The 21138-nt window shown below is 47.9% G+C and overlaps 1 protein-coding gene across 1 annotated transcript in view; it reads left to right on the top strand.

Annotated features, from left to right (window-relative positions):
* Positions 1–20859, top strand: part of NECTIN2 (nectin cell adhesion molecule 2) — a 71687-nt gene extending 50828 nt beyond the window's left edge. Inside the window, exons 6-9 of the mRNA XM_070949674.1 lie at positions 15446–15590; positions 16525–16588; positions 17636–17743; positions 18689–20859. Coding sequence (XP_070805775.1) covers positions 15446–15590; positions 16525–16588; positions 17636–17743; positions 18689–18892 — 521 coding nt within the window. The 3' untranslated portion in view covers positions 18893–20859. The remainder of the gene's footprint in view (positions 1–15445; positions 15591–16524; positions 16589–17635; positions 17744–18688) is intronic.
* The last annotated feature ends 279 nt before the right edge of the window (positions 20860–21138 follow it).

Below are 21138 nucleotides of genomic sequence, written 5' to 3'. Positions count from 1 at the left end.
TGGGTAGATGGATGGGTGGACGGACGGACGGATGAGTGGGTTGGCTCAAAATGAAATCCCCGAACAGTCCAACAGGGTAGAAAATGGACAGCACAGATAATCCTTGATTTATAGCCATTCATTTCGTGACTTAGGGGATGTTACAAAGGTTGCAACTGTAAAAAAAAAAAAAAAATGGCCGTAAGTCACTTTTTTCAGCGCCGTTACAACTTGGAACGGTCCCTAAGTGAAGTGTTGTAAGTCGAGGACTCTCTGTACTTAACCACTGTTCGTTCCCTAGCTCTCTCCACGCCTTCCTGGCCTGGCGAACCGTTCTGGCTTCCACTTCGCAGCATGGCCTCCCCCGTGATTGAAGGAAAACCGCCTCTTTTATTGACTTCCCTATTGGTTTCTTTCTCAAGTTTTTATCTGTCACCCCAGTCGGCGGGACTTTGGGTGGTGGGATGAAAGCTTTAGATCAGTGTTTCTCAACCTTGGCCACTGGACGATGGGTGGACTTCAATTCCCAGAATTCCCCAGCCAGCTCTGCAGAGCTGGCTGGGGAATTCTGGGAATTGAAGTCCACTCATCGTCCAGCGGCCAAGGTTGAGAAACACTGCTTTAGATGGAAGCGGAAGAAATCCTCCCCGCCCAAGATTTTGATGGCTTGCAATTTTTTGGGGGGTGCGGGAAAAAAAACCTTCTTTGCAGATTCCCGGTGGATTATTTTACATCTGATCTCGATCCAGTTATCTTAAATACCCATTGTAAGCAATTGCCACCAGGAAAAAGCTCTGGGAAATTCAGCATAATTGCTGGCCGGCGAAAGGCATCCCTGTTATGAAGGATTTGGCCGGAGGTTTTGGCTAATGTGCTATGTATGTGGTCCAGTTGCTCCTTCTCACCCAGCTGTTGATATCTCTTTCCACATCGGGGTGTGTGTGTGTGTCCCGCTAAACCCTTCTTGTGAATCGTGAATCCTTCCACAGATTTCTGGATGTGTTGTTGAAACCGATGATTTTCCTCCTTTGGCCCATCCGGGCTGTGGTCTGGGAAGACACGCTTACCAGCTGTTGCTGCTTAAAAGGCCATTAAAATGGCTTTACAGTCCTAAATTTTGGAGAGGGGTTGTAATAAGGTCAGGGCCAGTGCTGGAAGGGAGTGGGGTTTGCAAAGAGGAGGAGGAGGAGGACTGCAGAGTCCTTGGTGCTCTCTGAGCTTGGTTGTTTTCTTGCAGACTTTCATTATCCAACTAGGTAACATCATCAGTTCTAGAAGGGAGTGGGATTTGCAAAGAGGAGAAGTCCGTCAAGTCACTCACTGTGATTTATAAAACCTGGTGCATGGTTTAGTACATGCAAACCTGAACCACTAAATAAACTTGATCGACCAAGGATAATTTAGTGTGAAGCATAAACCCAGTCCATTTAAAAAAAAAATCTCTCCAATCTTCACAAGCAAATTTTGAGTTGGTTCATGTCTCGGGAGGAAAAGTTGAAATCTTAGGAAAGTGCCCTTTCACCAACAACAGCAGCATTTACTCACCAGGAAACTAAAATTAAGCCCCATGCATGGCTGGCTCAGCATGCAAACACCATAGATGAGTAATAAACACTCGCAGTGGCATTTCATTGGGTATCATGTGGGCCACTTACAAGAAATCAGGCCTCTTCTTTCAAAGCGTGGCACAGTTCACGGAATATTAATAGCCAAATCAGGAGGGCGTTTATAATTAGCCCTGTGTCATCGCAAAGCCGGCAACAGGTTGATTTTGGAGATTTTCCAAACACAGCCCCTTCTAGGAATCTGACTTGGAAAAAAAATCCTACCAATGTTTACATGGATTTTTGATACGGGCAGACGAAAGCTGTGGTGACAATTTTGCAGTGGCCGAGTCTGCTCTTAATATGAGTCACTCCTGTAAGTGTGCAGTCATCCACTGTAGAAGGAATCAAGATTTTCAAAGACAGTTTCCCAATTTCTTTTGCACGGTTTCCAATTCTTAGCGTTGACGCCTATATGGCAGTCGAGAAAAACGTGCTGAAAAGAATTGAAAATTGTTGCCAAGGCTCTCACGTTTTTTGGACGGGGAAGTGAAATTGCAAGCTTCCCAACGTCTCCAAAATATTTATCTGTTGGATTTTCACCTCCCACGTCCTGTTGGTTGCCATCCAATAGTTGTCTTAAAGAGATGTATTTATATATCTCCCTCCAAGACCGAGTGGCTGTGGCTTCCGGCGTCCCGATATAGCCAGCTGACGCCATCGCTGGCTATTGGGGGCGAATTACTCGCCCCCACGGAGAGGGCTCGCAACTTGGGCGTCCTCCTGGACGCACGGCTGTCTCTAGAAGATCATTTGACGGCCGTGGCCAGGGGGGCTTTTTATCAGGTTCGCCTGATACGCCAGTTGCGCCCCTTTCTAGATCGGGACTCTCTACGCACAGTCACTCAGGCACTAGTCACTTCCCACCTGGACTACTGCAATGCTCTCTACATGGGGCTCCCCCTGGGGTGCACCTGGAGGCTCCAGCTGGTCCAGAACGCGGCCATGTGGGGGATTATGGGGGCGACGAGGCGCTCCCATGTGACACCTCTCCTGCGCGAGCTGCACTGGCTCCCGGTGGTCTTCCGGGTGCGCTTCAAGGTGTTGGTGACCACCTTTAAAGCGCTCCATGGCTTAGGGCCGGGGTATTTACGAGACCGCCTTCTGCCACCAATAGCCTCCCACCGGCTAGTACGCTCCCACAGAGTGGGCCTCCTCAGGGTGCCGTCCGCCAGACAATGTAGGCTGGCGACCCCCAAGGGGAGAGCCTTCTCTGTGACGGCGCCCACCCTCTGGAACAACCTTCCCCCAGAGTTACGGATAATAACAGACCTCCGGATTTTTCGTCGGGCCCTGAAAACCTATTTATTTCAACTAGCTGGGCTGGCTTGAGCTAAATTTTAAATTGATTTTAAATTGGGGTGTTTTAATTACGGCCAAAATATTTAATTATTTTAATACTGTTTTTAAATTTTGTATGCTCTGTTTTTACTTAGGCTGTGCACCGCCCTGAGTCCTATTGGAGAAGGGCGGTATAGAAATTTAATTAAATAAATAAATAAATAAATAAATAAATAAATAAATATAATGTACATCAACACAGCGTAGTTTGCAACTCTGGACAAAGTGCACAACTTTGGCACTTTGTGCTCTGTCGATTAAGAGTTGGTGAACTCAACTAAGAATGGCTTAAACCAGTGTTTTTCAACCTTGGTAAGTTTAGAAATGGGGGGAGGGAGGGACTTCAACTCCCAGAATTCCACAGCCATCATGGCTGGCTGGGGAATTCTGGGAATTGTAGTCCACCTGCCTCAAACTCGCCCAGTATTGAGAACGCCGGTTTAAAGCAAATCATAGCTGTGTGGTGAACGAAAACATATGAAGAGTAGCCTAAACATTATGCTAAGGAATTGTCTATCATAAACTTCTCCCAGCAGAATTAAAGAGAAATTTCCTGACATTTAGAACAGTTAATCAAGTAGAATGCCTTTTCTTCAGAAGCTGTGGGTTCTCTATCACTGGAGGTTTTGAAGAAAAGATTGGACAACCATTTGCCTGAAATGATATAGAGCTGTGATGGCGGACCGATGGCACGCGTGCCAGAGGTGGCACGCAGAGAACTCTCTGTGGGCACGTGCGCTGCCGCCAGCTGCTCTTCTGGTTTCCAGTGTGCACAGGCGCACCGGCAAGTTGGTCTTCACAAGTGCTGGAGCGTCAGAAAACGGGCCAGAAAATACCCAAAAAACAGTCCCTTTTTTGGGCTGTTTTTGGCCCAAAAACCGACCTGAAAATGGCCTGAAAACAGCCCCAAAAAACAGCCTGAAAACGGCCTGAAAACAGCCCCAAAAAACAGCCTGAAAATGGCCTGAAGACAGCCCCAAAAAACAGCCTGAAAACGGCCAAAAACCAGACTGTTTTTCAGGCCATTTTCAGGCTGTTTTTTGGCCGGTTTTTTTGCTGTTTTTGGCCCAAAAAAGCAGCCCTGAAAACAGCCCCAAAAATGGGCCACAAAACAGTTCAAAAATGGCCTTGAAAACAGCCCCAAAAACAGCCTGAAAATGGCCTGAAAACAGCCCCAAAAACAGCCTGAAAATGGCCTGAAAACAGCCCCAAAAAACAGCCTGAAAATGGCCTTGAAAACAGCCCCAAAAACAGCCTGAAAATGGCCTTGAAAACAGCCCCAAAAACAGCCTGAAAATGGCCTTGAAAACAGCCCCAAAAACAGCCTGAAAATGGCCTGAAAACAGCCCCAAAAAACAGCCTGAAAATGGCCCGAAAAACGGGCAAAAACCAGACTGTTTTTCAGGCCATTTTCAGGCTGTTTTTTGGCCCAAAAAAGCAGCCCTGAAAACAGCCCAAAAAATGGGCCGCAAAACGGTTCAAAAATGGCCTTGAAAACAGCCCAAAAAACCAGACCTGAAAATGGCCCAGAAAACGGCCAAAAAAAAATGACCCTGAAAATGGCCAAAAACCCAGCCCCAAAACAGGCATGCGCATTATCCAGCTGGTCTTCAGGTTTCCGGCGCTCCAGCATGCACACACACACACACATGCATGCATGCATGCATGTGCATTCTGGTTTGGGGACTCGGTGCCGAAAAGATTTGCCATCACTGGTATAGAATTTCCTGCTGGAGCAGAGGGTTGGACTAGAAGACCTCCGAGATCCCTTCCAACTCCGTTGTTCAGAAAAAAAATCTACAAAGCACGCCATTTTCCTTCGCTTCAACCCCGGTGAATGTTCCGGTCGAGATTTGGAAAGGCAAAAAAAAAAAAAAAAAAAAAAAGATAGCACAAAGTTAATTTTTAATGGCGTTCTTTGCAAAAACTGAAGTCTACTGTTGACGCCGGATTTCGGAAAGGTGGATTGCAAAGGTGAAATTACTGGGATTTTTTTTTTTCTTAAATCAGGATTTTAAATAATAATCATAATCATAATCATAATCCTGGCCCTGAACATTTTGGAGACAGACGGAGCTGAACTGGTGAGAAGAAGGAAGCCATGTTGGAGAATCTTAATTTGTACGCTGGGTTTTTTTTTTTTTTTTTCCCCTCTGAAGGGTGACGAGTAGGCCAAGCAGAATATTTTTCCGCTCCTGCCTAGTGACAGCCAACTTATTTTTGTCCCCGTCGCTATTTCCAAAGAGCTCAGATAAAGATCTCCCGATCCTATTATGAGTTGAGTGCTGCTTTCTGATTATTTTCCACCATTCAGGTTAAAAGGGATTCTCTCGGCGGCATGGCAAAACACACAAAAAAAGGAATAGACTATACATCCTCTTTTCTTTCCTTTTTTTTTTTCCTTCCCCCCCTCTCTGCTTGTGGCTTAGCTATTTAAGGGGGATAATACGGCTCTTCGAGAAAATTCTGCACCCAGTAACAATCCTTCCCTCTCCTCATCCCCTCCTCAACCCCGACCCCCCCAAAAAAGCCACATTAAACAATGCACAATCTATCTATATTTCTCGTATCGTCTCTGCAGGGTAGGATCATTTGCCTCTGCGACGGCCATAAAATATAAAATAAAATAAAAAATACTGAGATTGCAGGTGGGGGGGGGGAAAGGACTTGTTGCTTTCGATTCAGGCTTATGAGTTCTCAGGTTCGGTGGCCGCATGAGCTCATTTTTCCCTCCCAGAGGCCGAAAGTAGAGCCTGTTGTTTTTTTTTCTTTTTTATCCTCTTTTTGTCTAGTTTCGTGTAAACACGGGCAAAGACATTCCCGAGGGAGGGGCAGAAACTCTGGAAGGAAATGCAGCAAGAATCCAGCTTTATCTGGCGTGCCCGTAGGAGGGTTGGCACTGCCGGGAGATCCTCGTCCGGGTTTCTCTCGCGGGGCTGGCATGAAACGAAATTCAGAATTGAGGGGAGGGGGTGAGGGTTAAATGAAGAACGAGGTGTACCACCGGCCAGTGCATCTTCCCCTTCCTTCAACCTGGTCCCTTCCCGAAGTTTTAGGCTGTCTCTCCCATCAGCCTCCCAAATAGCAGTGAGGTGGTATGATGGTCTGGGAGGAAGAGAGACAGTTTGTCCAGTGGTTAAGGCACAAGGCTAGAGACTGGGAGTTCTAGTCCCACCAGGCAGGGAAGCCAGCTGGGTGACCTTGGGCCAATCACTAGGAGACTGTGAGTTCTAGTTCTGCCTTAGCTATGAAAGCCAGCTGGGTGACTTTGGGCCAATCACCAGGAGAGTGTGAGTTCTAGTTTTTGCCTTAGCTGTGAAAGCCAGTTGGGTGACCTTGGGCCAATCACTAGGAGACTGTGAGTTCTAGTTCTGCCTTAGCTATGAAAGCCAGCTGGGTGACTTTGGGCCAATCACTAGGAGAGTGTGAGTTCTAGTTCTGCCTTAGTATGAAAGCCACCTATGTGACTTTGAGCCAATCACTAGGAGAGTGTGAGTTCTAGTTCTGCCTTAGCTATGAAAGCCAGCTGGGTGACTTTGGGCCAATCACTAGGAGAGTGTGAGTTCTAGTTCTGCCTTAGTATGAAAGCCACCTATGTGACTTTGAGCCAATCACTAGGAGAGTGTGAGTTCTAGTTCTGCCTTAGCTATGAAAGCCACCTATGTGACTTTGGGCCAATCACTAGGAGAGTGTGAGTTCTAGTTCTGCCTTAGCTATGAAAGACAGTTGGGTGACCTTGGGCCAATCACTAGGAGACTGTGAGTTCTAGTTCTGCCTTAGGCACGAAAGCCACCTGGGTAACTAGGCCAATCACTAAGAGCTCTAGTTCCTCCTTAGCCAGCTGGGTGACCTTGAGCCAGTCCATCTCTCTCTCATCCCCACCCACCTCACAGGGTTGTTGTTGCAGACAAAATAGGAGGAGGAAGACGTGCTGGGTATATTTACTTTGAGTTGCTTATAAAAAAATAACCAAGCAGGATGCAAATAAAACATAAAAAAGAAAAGAATTTGGCAGGTGCCACGTTGGGAGCCCTGCCAGACATCGGGGCGGGCAAGCAGCAAAAAAACAAAAACAAAACAGAAAATAAAATAAAGCATGCAGATTGCAACTGGAGCCAAGATTTGGTTCTCTCCCCCCCGTCCCCTCCCTCCTTCCCATTAGTGCCCAGTTTGGGGCGTGGGTGGGCATCGGCATAACTTTTCCAGCACACGCATGTTGTCACGCCTGGAGAATTTGAGCTTGCTCCCTCCCGGAAATGAACTTCGGACTTTCTCGTTTTTCTTTCTTTTCTTCTACCTTTCTCCGAAACTCTTTCTCTTCCCAGAACGGCCAGGATTTATGGCCAGGTTTCGCTCCCGTTCGTTTTCCCCCTCCTTCCCTCCCTGCCCCACCTGTCTGACTCACCTATCTCTTGGCTTCTCCCCGTGCCCCACCTGGTTCTCTGGCCCCCAAGTCCCTCCTGACTCTACTTCCCAAAACGTGTTTCCTAGGAACCACCTGACAGGAGTGGATTATCCGGGCAGATAAAGTGAATTAATCGCTCCGGTCTGTCCTGTTTGACAACAATGGCGGTTTTTTCCTCCTGCAGCCAAAGGCTTCCTTTCGATCCCAGCTCACCCAACGGCTCCTCTGGGCAGGGAACCGGTTTGCCAGGGCCTCGGCCTGCACCGCAGGGAGGCACGTCGGAGGACCTGTGAACCCCTACAGAGGGGGCCAAAGCTTGGCGATGAGAGAAGCCCCCCCTTCCCCAGTGTATACTCGATTTACGTCCACATTTGAGTCCAAAACGTCCATGGCTAAGCAAGGCAGTTGTTAAGAGTTTTCCTCCCATTTTACGACCTTTCCTTCCCGCCGTTGTTAAGCGAATCGCTTAGTCACACGGTCGTTAAGCGACTCTGGCTTCCCCGTTGACTTTGCTCGTCAGAAGGTCGCAGGAGAGGATCGCGTAACCCCCGGGATGCTTCGACTGTCATAAATATGTGTTGCCCAGCATCCGGATTTTAATCACGTGACCATGGGGGCTGCTGCTATGGGTTGTAAGTGTGAAACATGGAGAAAAGTCCTTTTTTTTTTCCCCAGTGGTGCTTTCTGAGCTGGGTTGTTTTCTTGCAGACGTTTCGTTACCCAGCTAGGTACCGTCATCAGTGCCAGTGGGTTTGCTCCAGTGGTGAAATTTAATTTTTTTTTTACTACTGGTTCTGTGGGTGTGGCTTGGTGGGCATGGCAGGGGAAGGATATGTCAAATTCCCCATTCCTCCCCACTCCTGGGGGAAGGATATTGCAAAATCCCCATTCCTACCCCACTCCTTGGGAAGGATACTGCAAAATCCCCATTCCCTCCCCACTCCTGGGGGAAGGATACTGCAAAATCCCCATTCCCTCCCCCCTCCTGGGGGATGGATATTGCAAAACCACCCCACTCCAGGGGAAGGATACTGCAAAATCAACATTCCCTCCCCACTCCTGGGGGAAGGATATTGCAAAATTTCCATTCCCACCCCACTCCAGGGGAAGGATACTGCAAAATATCCATTCCCACCCTACTCCTGGGGGAAAGATATTGCAAAATCTCCATTCCCAACCCACTCTGGGGCCAGCCAGAGGTGGTATTTCCCGGTTCTCCAAACTACTCAAAATTTCCGCTACCGGTTCTCTAGAACCTGTTAGAACCTGCTAGATTTCGCCCTTGCTTTATATACAAGATTATAGCAAAATCTCAATTCAGATTCACGACCGATTCGTTGTGACTTGGAATAGTCTCTTAAACAAACAGTCGTTCTGGAATTTGAAAGCCACTTCTCTTCCAGTGGCCGGGGTCGAGAAACACCCAAATTAGGAAAGGCAACTACAGGTTTTCCTTCGTTTAGTGACCGTTCCAAGTTACAACGGCACTGAAAAAAACGTGACTCGTGATCGTTTTTCCTAGTCCTTTGCAGCCCTCCCCTATGATCATGTGTGATCAAAAGTTCAGACGCTGGGCCACGGGTTCATTGTTATGACCTTTGCTGTATCCCGGAGATCATGCGATCCCCTTTCTGTGACCTTCTGACATCTGGAAACCAGATTCACTCAACAACCGGGTTACTAACTTATCAACTGCAGTGATTCACTTAAGAACGCCGGCGAGAAAAGTCGTAAAATGGGGGGGGCAGAACTCACTTAACGACAGAAATTTTGGGCTCCGTTGTGGTCGTAAATCGAGGACTATCTGTAATCATGCGAAGAGGAAGAAGAAGAAGAGACATGCCAGGCAGATGTTTCCTCCTGCCACTGACCAGCTCATCATCCCTCCTTCCCCCAGGTGGGTCCAGGAAGCTAAAAGCCATCATTCCGCGGATTGACCTTGCTTCCTCTTGCAGGCCGAGAGCAGATCAGACTCTTGACGCATGATCTCCTGTCCCTCCCAGATGGCCTTTGAGCTGGTTGAGTCACCTGCACCAGCCTTGCCCTTTCAGCTCTCCTCCCTTCTCTCCTTCCCTCCTTCTCTTCCTTTCCTCTGCCCAGCTGGATGGAAGCTATGCTGGGCAGATGCTGAAAGGTGAAAGTCGACAATGAGGACAGAAAACAAGGAAGGGTGGGAAATGACATCACCGCCAATGCAGGTGTGCACGCACCTCTCCTTTCGGGACCAGTTTGCTGGGGAGGACAAACTGGGAGAAACCGGAACACTGAATCCAAAAAAAAAGGATGTTGAGATTCTGGAAAGAGTGCAGAGAAGAGCAACAAAGAGGATGAGGGGACTGGAGGCTAAAACATAGGAAGAACGGTTGCAGGAACTGGGTACGTCTAGTTTCTCAGGAGCCTGAGTGGCGTAGGAGGCTAATGCCTCCTACTAAGGCAGCATTTAACATCCAGCTGCCTGCAATGACTGCGAGTTCGATTCTCACCAGGCTCAAGGTCGACTCAGCTTTCCATCCTTTCTAAGGTGGGTAAAATGAGGACCCGGTTTGTGGGGGCAATAAGCTGACTTTGTATAAAATATACAAAAGTATGAAGGCTATTGCTTAACGCACTGTAAATCGCCCTGAGTCTCCGGAGAAGGGCGGCATATAAAAATAAATAAATAAATAAATAAATATAAAAAAAAATAGTTCAGAGGTCTGCAACCTTAAATATTCAAAGAGCCATTTGGACTCGTTTCCCACAGAAAAGAAAACACCGGGAGCCACAAAATCTGGGTGGGCGTGGCCAACTCAATGTCACTCACTTCCACCAGTCACATGACTCCCCCTAGCCACGCCCACCCAGCCGGTCATTAGGGCAGAGAACCAGTTGTTAAAAAACACCGGGAACCACAAAATCCTTTTGACATCTCTCCCTCCCTCCCTCTCTCTCTCCCCCTCTCTCTGTATCTCCCTGTCTCTGCCCTGCCCGCTTCTCCATCCCCCAGCGTCGCCCTTACCTTCTCAGGACAGGTGACGAGTGACTGGGAGGGGAGGGCAAGGGGCGGGGCCAGCCAGTGGTGGGATCACCTGACAGGGAGCCACAGCAGAGGGCCCAAAGAGCCGCATGCGGCTCTGGAGCCGCAAGTTGCTGACCCCTGGTCTCGTTTAATGAAAAGAAGGACTAGGGGAGACATGATAGCAGTCTTCCAATATCTCAGGGGCTGCCACAAAGAAGAGGGAGTCAAGCTATTCTCCAAAGCACCAGAAGGCAGGACAAGAAGCAACGAATGGAAACTAAACCAGGAGAGAAGCAATCTAGAATTAAGGAGGAATTTCACGACAGTGAGAACAATTAAGCAGTGGAACTGCTTGCCACCAGAAGTTGTGAATGCTCCAACACTGGAAGTTTTGAAGAAGAGACTGGATAAATGTGAGCGTCTGTGCCCTCCGCGCATGCACCCGGCCTCAAAAAACATGCCTAAATTGGACAATTTCCGCTACCAGTTTGAGCGAACCGGCCCGAACCAGCTAATACTACCTCTGCTGTACACAGACTGGGGTTTTTACCGGCCCAGATAGATGTGCTGTATGAAGACATCCTAGATGGAGCCAGGGTGGCTCAGTGAAGCCCCTCACATCTGTAGGGCGATTCCCCTGATCTTGCAGGTTCGTAGCCCAGATGTGCCAGCCTGTCCAATTTTCTTCATTTCTTGACTTAGGGGAGAAAAAAAAAGAAAAATAGTCAAATCCTTCTTCTACCAAGGGAAGCAATTATTTCTCCACCTGTCTTCCGCCATTCCATGTTTCCCCTTTCTCTTCTTTCTTCGGTATCCCTTAACCGGCTCAGCTTCTTGGCATTCGAGCTGGCGTCAAAAAGAATTCCACCGGAAACCTTCCTCTCGAATCTAAAAATAAGAATTCGGAGCTGCCTGCGAGAGAGGCCATTTGCTCCCAGCGCCTCCATGCATAATGTATGGGGCTGTGTGTAATTACGGCTTTTTCCCCAGGAGGACTGCGGGGTGTGTGGTGGGGGGTGGAATCTGTTGCTGGGATGAACATGCCAAGCTGGCAAGCGGTCGAATGGCACAGGAAAGGTCGCCTTTCAGTTTCCAGGTGTGCCAGGTGGCAGTTTCTGAAAGTCTTCGCGTGCAAAGGGGAAATTCGGATGGACCTCGGGACGCTTGTCTTTGCTCTTCGTTGGTTTTCTGGGGCTTGGATGAGTGACAGGAAATGGGATGTGCAATAATAGTCTTCGGTTACTTAAGAGCTTAAGAGTTGTTTTGCAGGTATCTGTTCCTGCACCTGGTTGGGTGGTTAAGGCATCAGGTTGAAAGCGGGAGAGGGGGAGTTCTGGTACTGCATTAGACATAAAAGCTGGCTGGGTGATTTGGGGCCAATCACCAGGAGACTGGGAGTTCTAGCCCTGCCTTAGCTATGAAAGCCAGCTAGGTGATCTTGAGCCAATTATCAGGAGACTGGGAGTTCTAGTCCCACTTCGGCATGAAAGACAGCTGGGTGACTTTGGGCCAATCACCAGGAGACTGGGAGTTCTAGTCCCGCATGAAAGCCATTGGGTGACTTTGGGCCAATCACCAGGAGACGGTGAGTTCTAGTCCCTCTTTAGGCATGAAAATCAGCTGGGTGATCTTGGCCCAATCACCAGGAGACGGTGAGTTCTAGTTCCGCCCTTGGCACAAAAGATGACTTGGCGACTTTGGGCCAGGAATCAGAGAGTTCTAGTCCTGCCTCATGCAGAAAAGCCGGCTGGGTGACTTTGGGCCAATCACTAGGAGACTGGGAGTTCTAGTCCCACATGAAAGCCATTTGGGTAACTTGGGGCCAATCACCAGGAGATGGTGAGCTCTAGTCCCTCTTTAGGCATGAAAACCAGCTGGGTGATCTTCGGCCAATTACCAGGAGACGGTGAGTTCTAGTTCCGCCCTTGGCACGAAAGATGGCTTGGCGACTTGAAACCCTATTTTCTGATAGCTGGGAACTGATCTATGCTTTCGGAGTATGCCTCCCCTGCTGACGTATATCTTAAGGACTAGAAACTTGATTTCAATAAAGGAAAAATGCAAGCTTTATGTTTTGAGGTTTTTATTGCATGATGTCAACCTCTGTGTCCAGCACCAATGCTGGCTCGCGCGTGGTACAGTTGCTTAGAAACTAGGAAACTTGATTCCCTCTGAATTCCCAAAGCGCCTTGCCTGTCGTATTCTAGAACGGTATCTGTATTCACTTAGGGAATTCCCATTCTCACCAGACAGCCACCCAACGCCCAGCAGCTGAAGTTGTAAAAGGATGCAGGCAGCCAATAAAAACCATATCTCCATGCTGTGCCCACTCTCTCGCCTTCCCTGTTTGCAAAGTGGTGAATAATAGACGATTTGATATATATTCAAGGCAGGTTCAACCAGAACTCTGCTGGGAACTAAGCTGAAAGGTTGCCATGCAGAGCTGGAGCGCCATCTAGTGGCAGGAAATGCAAAAGGCGAGCCAGAACAGGCTTTCTCAACCTTGGCCCCTTTAAGATGGGTGGACTTCAACTCCCAGAATTCCCCAGCCAGCATTTTTTCCCCTCAACTTTGGCCCCTTTAAGATGGGTGGACTTCAACTCCCAGAATTCCCCAGCCAGCATTTTTTTTCCCTCAACCTTGGCCCCTTTAAGATGGGTGGACTTCAACTCCCAGAATTCCCCAGCCAGCTTTTTTTTTCTTAACCTTGGCCTCTTTAAGATGGGTGGACTTCAACTCCCAGAATTCCCCAGCCAGCATTTTTTTTCCTCAATCTTGGCCCCTTTAAGATGGGTGGACTTCAACTCCCAGAATTCCCCAGCCAGCATTTTTTTTCCTCAACCTTGGCCCCTTTAAGATGGGTGGACTTCAACTCCCAGAATTCCCCAGCCAGCTTTTTTTTCTCAACCTTGGCCCCTTTAAGATGGGTGGACTTCAACTCCCAGAATTCCCCAGCCAGCTTTTTTTTCTCAGCCTTGGCCCCTTTAAGATGGGTGGACTTCAACTCCCAGAATTCCCCAGCCAGCATTTTTTTTCCTCAATCTTGGCCCCTTTAAGATGGGTGGACTTCAACTCCCAGAATTCCCCAGCCAGCATTTTTTTTTCCTCAATCTTGGCCCCTTTAAGATGGGTGGACTTCAACTCCCAGAATTCCCCAGCCAGCATTTTTTTTCCTCAACCTTGGCCCCTTTAAGATGGGTGGACTTCAACTCCCAGAATTCCCCAGCCAGCATTTTTTTTTCTCAACCTTGGCCCCTTTAAGATGGGTGGACTTCAACTCCCAGAATTCCCCAGCCAGCATTTTTTTTCCTCAACCTTGGCCCCTTTAAGATGGGTGGACTTCAACTCCCAGAATTCCCCAGCCAGGATTTTTTTTTTCTCAACCTTGGCCCCTTTAAGATGGGTGGACTTCAACTCCCAGAATTCCCCAGCCAGCATTGTTTCTCAACCTTGAAACCAGCATAGCTCGCTGGGGAATTCTGGGAGTTGAAGTCCACCCATCTTAAAGTAGCCAAGGTTGAAAAACACTTGTTTAAATTATATCTCCACTGGAGATTTTTAAGAAGAGATTAGACAGCCATTTGTCTGAAATGGTATACGGCAGAGGTCTTCAAACTTGGCAGCTTTAAGACTTGTGGACTTCAATTCCCAGAATTCCAGCATTGATGGCTGGAGAATTCTGGGAGTTGAAGTCCACAAGTCTTAAAGCTGCCAAGTTTGGGGACCCCTGATATACGGTCTCCTGCTCGAGCAGAGGGTTGGACTAGAAGACCTCCAAGGTCCCTCTGTTATTCTGAGATGCCATAGTATCTGAGATCACCCAACATGTTTAGCTATGAATCAAACACGCTTCGTGAGAGCTGAACCCAGCGCCAGTGAAGAAACGGCCGGAAATATTTTGCATGACAGCTCAATACTCGGGGAAGGAAAGAATTAACTAATCAAATTAAGAAAGCCGCCCAATTTAATTGACTCTGGGCGACGCCAGATAAACAATCTCGCAGGCAGGTGTGAACCCTGATAAGTCTAGGATTCTGGGAAACTGAGGCAGACTCGCTTAATGGACAGCAGAGGTGGGACATTGTGAGTCTGTTGGGGGTGGGAAGGAGATATTCTGGTGGGGAGGCCCCAGGACCACGGAGGCTGGCTTCCCGGGACCCATTACAGGTAGTCCTCGACTTACAACAGTTCGTTTATTTATTTATTATTTATTTATTTTATTATATTTCTATACCGCCCTTCTCCTGCGGGACTCAGGGCGGTGTACAGCCAGGATAAAACATAGTATATAAAATTTAAAAACATTTAAAAAAAACAATTAAATAATTTTGGCCCGAATTTAAAACAACCCAATTAAAACCGAATTTCGATTAAAAAAACTAAGAGGATGGGATCAAGCCAGCCCAGCTAGATGGAACAAGTGTGTTTAGTGACCAAAGTGACAACAGCACTGAAAAAAGTGACTTATGACCAGTTTTCACACTTATGACCGGTGCAGCATCCCCATGGTGATGCGATCAAATAGCAACTGACTCATATTTATGACAGTTTGCAGTGTCCCGGGGGTCACGTGATTCCCTTTTGCGACCTTCCCCCAAGTCAATGGGGGAAAGCCAGATTCACTTAACAACCATTTTACTAACTTAGCACCTGCAGTGATTCGCCTGACAACTGTGGCAAGAAAGGTCGTAAAACAGAACAAAGCTCACTTAACAACAACTGTCTCGCCTAGCAACATAAATGTTGGGCTCAATTTTGGTCATAAGTCGAGGACTACCTGAAGATGGCATGGTTTCAAGAAAGGGAACTTGGGAGTCAAGGTAATCCTCTAGTTACAACTGTCACAGACCTTGCCCATTGCGGTCATAAAAAAAGGATCAGCCGAGGGACTGACTTGGATTTTATGATGTTTGTTCTGGCAGTCATTAAGCGACGGCCATGGCTGTAAAACTGGACGTGACTCACTTAACAACCACATCGCTTAGCAACAATATATTCCCAGTTGTAGTTGTAAGTCAAGGACTACAACTGTAATATGCTATGTATAGGTCCCAGACTCCTTGTTGAGCAGAATTGGGTTGTCTTTTACTGAGCTTATGCTTTTATTCCCTTGTCCAGAGAAGCCCAACCCGGTTGGCGCAGGCACCACAGGGGGCATCATCGGAGGCCTCATAGCAACCATCGTGGCCTTGGCGGTGCTGGCCACCGGAATCCTGATCTGTCGGCAGCAGCAAAAGAACCGGATGGATCCTGAGGAGGACGAGTAAGTGAGCCAGTTGGCTCTGGGGAAACCAGGAAGAGGGGATAGTGGGGGCGGGGGGAGGGGCGGGGGGGAGGGGACACCCACCCACCCTGAATTTCCTTGCAGTGGGAACAGGCCCCCTTTCGGTCAAAGATTGCATTGCTATATATAGCACCTTTATGAATTGTGGACTTCAACTCCCAGAATTCCTGAGCCAGCATGGCTGACTCAGGAGTTCTGGGAGTTGAAGTCCACAGGTCATACAGAGGCCATAATTGCCCACTCCAGGTTGGCTCAGGAATTCTGGGAGTTGAAGTCCATAGGTCATAGAGAGGCCATCATTGCCCATTCCCGGTTGGCTCAGGAATTCTGGGAGATGAAGTCCACAGGTCATATAAAGGCCATAATTGCCCAGTCCAGGTTGGCTCAGGAATTCTGGGAGTTGAAGTCCACAGGTCATACAGAGGCCATCACTGCCCACTCCCGGTTGGCTCAGGAATTCTGGGAGATGAAGTCCACAGGTCATATAAAGGCCATCATTGCCCACTCCCAATTGGCTCAGGAATTCTGGGAGATGAAGTCCACAGGTCATACAGAGGCCATCATTGCCCACTCCCGGTTGGCTCAGGAATTCTGGGAGTTGAAGTCCAAAAGATGCAAAGTTGCCAGTTGCCCACTCCTAGCATAAACCCTGGAGTGGAGCTGCCTAATATGAGTGGGTGGGGCTTCAGCTGTAAACAGGAGGGGTGGGGCCAAAAGGAGGCGGGACAAGTCTTGCATCCTCCCAATCGAAACCCGAAAGGCTCAAATAAGTAGGGGAAGATCTGAGATTCCCCCAATTCTCACATCCCCTGAAAGCAAACACTCCAATCTCAACCTCACTCTATCGGTTGCCACCGTGCCTAAATGCAAAAGAGATTGCTAAACGGGCTCTCGTTTCTTGCTGTCTTTTCAGTTTGGAAGGACCCCCAGCGTACAAGCCGCCCCCTCCTTGCCAACTGTCGGAAGAAACAGAGCCGGTAAGTATCAACCCTGCTCCCAGCATGGTCTGCAGACATCTGCTTTCGAAATAACGAGAGTTGGAAGGGACCTTGGAGGTCTTCTAGTCCAACCCCCTACTCAAGGCAGAAATCTCTTCAGACAAATGGTTGTCCAGTCTCTTCTTAAAAGCCTCCAGTGATGGAGCACCCACAACTTCTGGTGGCAAGCAGTTCCACCGGTTAATTGTCCTCACTGTTAGGAAGTCTCTCCTTAATTCCAGATTGCCTCTCTCCTTGGTTAGTTTCCATCCGTTGCTTCTTGTCTTGCCTTCTGGTGCTTTGAAAAATAGGTTAAGCCCCCTCTTCTATGTGGCAGACCTTCAAATATTGGGACACTGCTATCATGTCACCCCCTAGGTCTTCTTTTGGTTAAAGTAGACGTACCCAATTCCTACAAAATTCAGACGCTTGGCCACTGGCTCATCTTTATGACGGTCGCGGTGGACCAGGGAGTGTCACGAAATCCCCCTTTTGCGACCTCCTGACAAGCAAAGTCAACGAGGAAGCCAGATTCACTCCCCAACCACGTTACTCACTTAACAACTGCCATGAGTCGCTTAACAACGGTGCCCCCCCCCCCCAAAAAAAGCTCATAAAATGGGACAAATGTCTCACTTAACCGCAGAAATTTTGGGCTCGATTGTGGGTTGTTAAGTCAAGGACTACCTGTAGTTTAGTTCAGGGGTCTCCAACCTTGGCAACTTTTAAGACTTGTGGACTTCAACTCCCAGAATTCCTCAGCCAGCAAAGCTGGCTGAGGAATTCTGGGAGTTGAAGTCCACAAGTCTTAAAGTTGCCAAGGTTGGAGACCCCTGATTTAGTTTGCACCTCATACAATGAAATTAAATGCCATCTCCAGTGCGCATTATAAATGTAATCATCATTTTAAAATTCCTCCTCGGAAGTGACTTGATAGGGTGCGAGGCAGGGTCTTCTTCAGCAGCCGTCAGACTCTCCGAGGCAAAGCGGTATCCTGACAGCGTAGGCGCGATCCTGTCTTTTCACCACCTCTCTGGTTTATTCCAGGTTGCTAACGCCGCTGGGGCTGAAAGTCTCCCATTCAAAGCGCCTTACTTTGAACCCAACGCCACGGACAATCTCTTTGGAGGGGTCGGTACCACCACCACGAAAGAGGTGAGGGGGAAGCTGGTGAACAAATCATACCTGAAACGGGTTTTAATGCAGACAGCTGGGTGGGCATTACGCCGAGAATCTTTACATCAAACGCTACATAAACGTAGCCTTCCCAAATTTCATCTTGCGCATCAGGAATCAAATCCTCAAAAGTGTGGGGAGTCAGGGATGCGCAGGTAAGAATTTGGAGACGCCTGGCTGTCCTTTTTTCCTTATGTAACACAAGTTTCTAGTCCTCATGACAGGGGGAAAGAAGATCTACCTCTGCCAAGTATGTGTAGAGGCTGTAGAAGGATTATTTTGCATTTCTGCAGTTCAGGCCAGGCCACTGTGGGGCTGGGCGGGTTCACACAACGCACTTGGCCATGGTAAAATGTGATTGGGTACCTTGTAGTTCAGTGTAATGTGCGACACTTCTGCCATTGCCTTAGGAGGTTGTGTGAACCAGGCCAAGTACAGTCGGGTCAGACATAGGCTCTTCTGGGAGTCGTGGGGAAGGTGCTGGCGTAGAAACCAGGTACCTATGAGTTCTAGTCCCGCCTTAGACCTGAAAGCCGGCTGGGTGACTTCGGGCCAATCACTAGGAGACAGTGAATTCTAGTTCTGTCTTACCCCTCAAAGCCAGCTAGGGGACACTTCCTCTCTCTCTCTCAGTCCAACCCACCTCACAGGGCTGTTGTTGTGCGGGGGGGGGGGAAGAGGCAGAGGAAGGGGTATTTGGTATTTCCTCCGCCTTGACTTACTTATAAAATAAAGGCGGGATAGGAAAAAAATCTAAGAAATAAATAATCAAATGTCAGGTTGTGGGAACGTAACCTCCGAGTGCTCCATCTTCACCGTGCTACAAACAGCAGCGCCACTCTGCTGCCCGTCGTTAGTAGGACTACATTACGGTCCCGGTTAGTGACCGCCTTCCCTCTCTCTCTTCCCTTGCCCCTTCTGCAGGAGGTGCCGCGATACCACGAGCTACCAACGCTGGAGGAACGAGAGACGGCTGGCGAGGCCGGCCCCAGTCTGGAAGATGAATATTTAGACCAGATCAACCCCATTTACGACGCCCTCTCCTTTGCGGCCACGGAGGAAGACGAGGCTTTGACATCCCTGCCCACCGATAAGGCCTTCGTGATGTCCAGAGCCATGTATGTCTAAATCTACCGGCTAATCTCAACGGCCACAGTCCCCCTCCAAAAAAGGGGATGCTGCTAAAAAAGATATCCTGTGTTGGTCCGGGAGAGAAGCAGTTTCTTTCTCCATCATATCCTCTTAGGTACCCATCTCCTGGACCTTCCAGCTTTCACACATGCCTTAAGTGGGCATGACCGTATCTTGCTCCGAACGGTTTTCACTACTTTGTGCCTTCCACTTCAATCCAGCCAGGATCAGTATTTCTTCCAGCCTTCTAGTAGCTTGACCAATCTGTGCTTTGGACTTCTTGGGACTTTCAGTTGCGGATCTTTCCTCGAGAGGGCTCCAGGGCAGAGATCTAGTTGATCTTCCAATCCGACCTGTGCTGCTTCTGAACACTACAAGGATGTTGCCATCCGGGGAATGTAGTTGAATACTTGTGAATCTGTTTACAGTGAGGTAGAAGCACTCTCTCTTGATATGTACTGTGAGGCTCTGTACCCTGTAAGTGTCTTGCACCTTCACCTCAGTGGGGGTCTCCCATCTTCCCCAGATTTTATCCCCTACCATGAAGCTCCAGGCAATCTTGTTAAAAGATTCACAGCCTAAACTAATTCTGGACTCCGATGCTCCGAATCGCAGGGTTGAGCAAAGCATCTTTAAAAGCTGCCATGAAATCACAGACATCAGGCTTTTTTCGCCCCCCCACCCAAATCTCTGTAAAAGATGGCTCAGCTTAACTAAGAGTTAAGCCCAGTGGTGGGATTCAGCCAGTTTGCACCACTTCGGGAGAACCGGTTGTTAACTTTCTGAGCAGTTTGGCAAACTGGTTGTTGGAAGAATTTATTAGGGCAGAGAACCGGTTGTTAAATTACTTGAATCCCACCACTGGTTAAGACTAACTCTTGAACCCTTCAAAAAACATTTTTTTAAAAAAAAAAAGTCATATGAAGAAAGCTTACATCTGAGCCTTTCCAGCATCAAGCTGACCATGCATGGAGAATTTCCAAAAAAGGGAAACAGATGCATTGAGGGAATTCTGAAATGAATCATGTAGAAATAGTTTTGTAAGACTGCTTATTAATCCTGCCCCTAATTCTACTGCATTGCATGGAGATGTTGTGTTTGGAGTAAGCTAAAAGCACAATTAAACTCGGCTAGGGAAAGGCTTACCCTAAAGATGCAGCTTTGAAAAAATTTCCTTGGAGGCACCAGCATATACACTCCTCAAATCGTTGGGAATTAACCAGATAGCAAGGTTGCCTGCATATTGCAGAAAAGTGGCCAAAAAAAATATAAAAATCACGGGATTTGTACACTGACACTTGTAAGGCACTGAGTCTGACCTGAATGCTCCCTCACTGCGGTTCCCAATCCAGGGGGAGAGCCTTCCAAATTTCTAAATGGAGAGCTTGCTCCATTTAGTAAAATTGGGTGTGCCAAACTGTTCCTGCCTTTGGACTTTTTTTTAGCATTCTGACACAGGCTCCGGTCGTTACTTGAATTGTGATTTTTTTACATCCTCAGATCTTCGGTTCTGCTCCGTTAATACTCTAATCCTTTTGGGCTCCTGACCTGAAAATGTGAAAGGTTTTTTTTTGTTTGTTTGTTTTTCCCGATCGCTGTTCTCGAGTTGGATGTTTTTAAAACTACATTTTAAATAAATGAATTTTTAAAAATGAGTTGATTTAGCATTCCGAGGCAAAGCCTTATTACGCTCTGCCACTGCTGCTGTTTTTTTTCTAGAAGCGGGTACCAATTGGCACTGTGGGATTTTTTAAATTGTGTTTATGATTTTGTTGTCATAGCTGTTGCTCACCTATCCTGCTAACAAGACCTGAATCTCAGGGTCAACGGGAGGGAACAATTGTCGCACACAAGCACACTAATGCCTTATTTTTTTTCCCTGCTTTCTTTTACGTGCCTCAATCCGATACCCTTGAGGGGTTGAATTTCAGCAGGGACACAGAGGGAAATTTTTATACTCTGGATGGATGTTTGTTAAAAAAATAAATAAATACAATTTTCCAAATCTACTGTGGCTGTCACAATGTGTTTTTTTGATAGGGAAAGGAAGCACAGCTAGTCCTAAAAAAACAGTCTGGCTGAGAGTGATGGGAGTTGTAGTCCTCATGTAGCCGCCCTGAGTCTTCGGAGAGGGGCGGCATATAAATTGAATTAATAAATAAAATGAGGATGGCTTGCCTCCACTAAGGGCCAGGCAGAGAGTGGCGGTCTTGCCCTGAGGGCAGGATGCACTAGAATAGAGA

This window comes from Pituophis catenifer, unplaced genomic scaffold (assembly GCF_029215685.1).
Source record: "Pituophis catenifer annectens isolate HBS135680 unplaced genomic scaffold, rPitCat1.0.hap2 SCAF_9, whole genome shotgun sequence".
NCBI lineage: Eukaryota > Metazoa > Chordata > Lepidosauria > Squamata > Colubridae > Pituophis > Pituophis catenifer.
The sequence above is the reverse complement of the archived record's forward strand: the minus strand, read 5'-3'. Positions and strand labels throughout refer to the sequence as shown.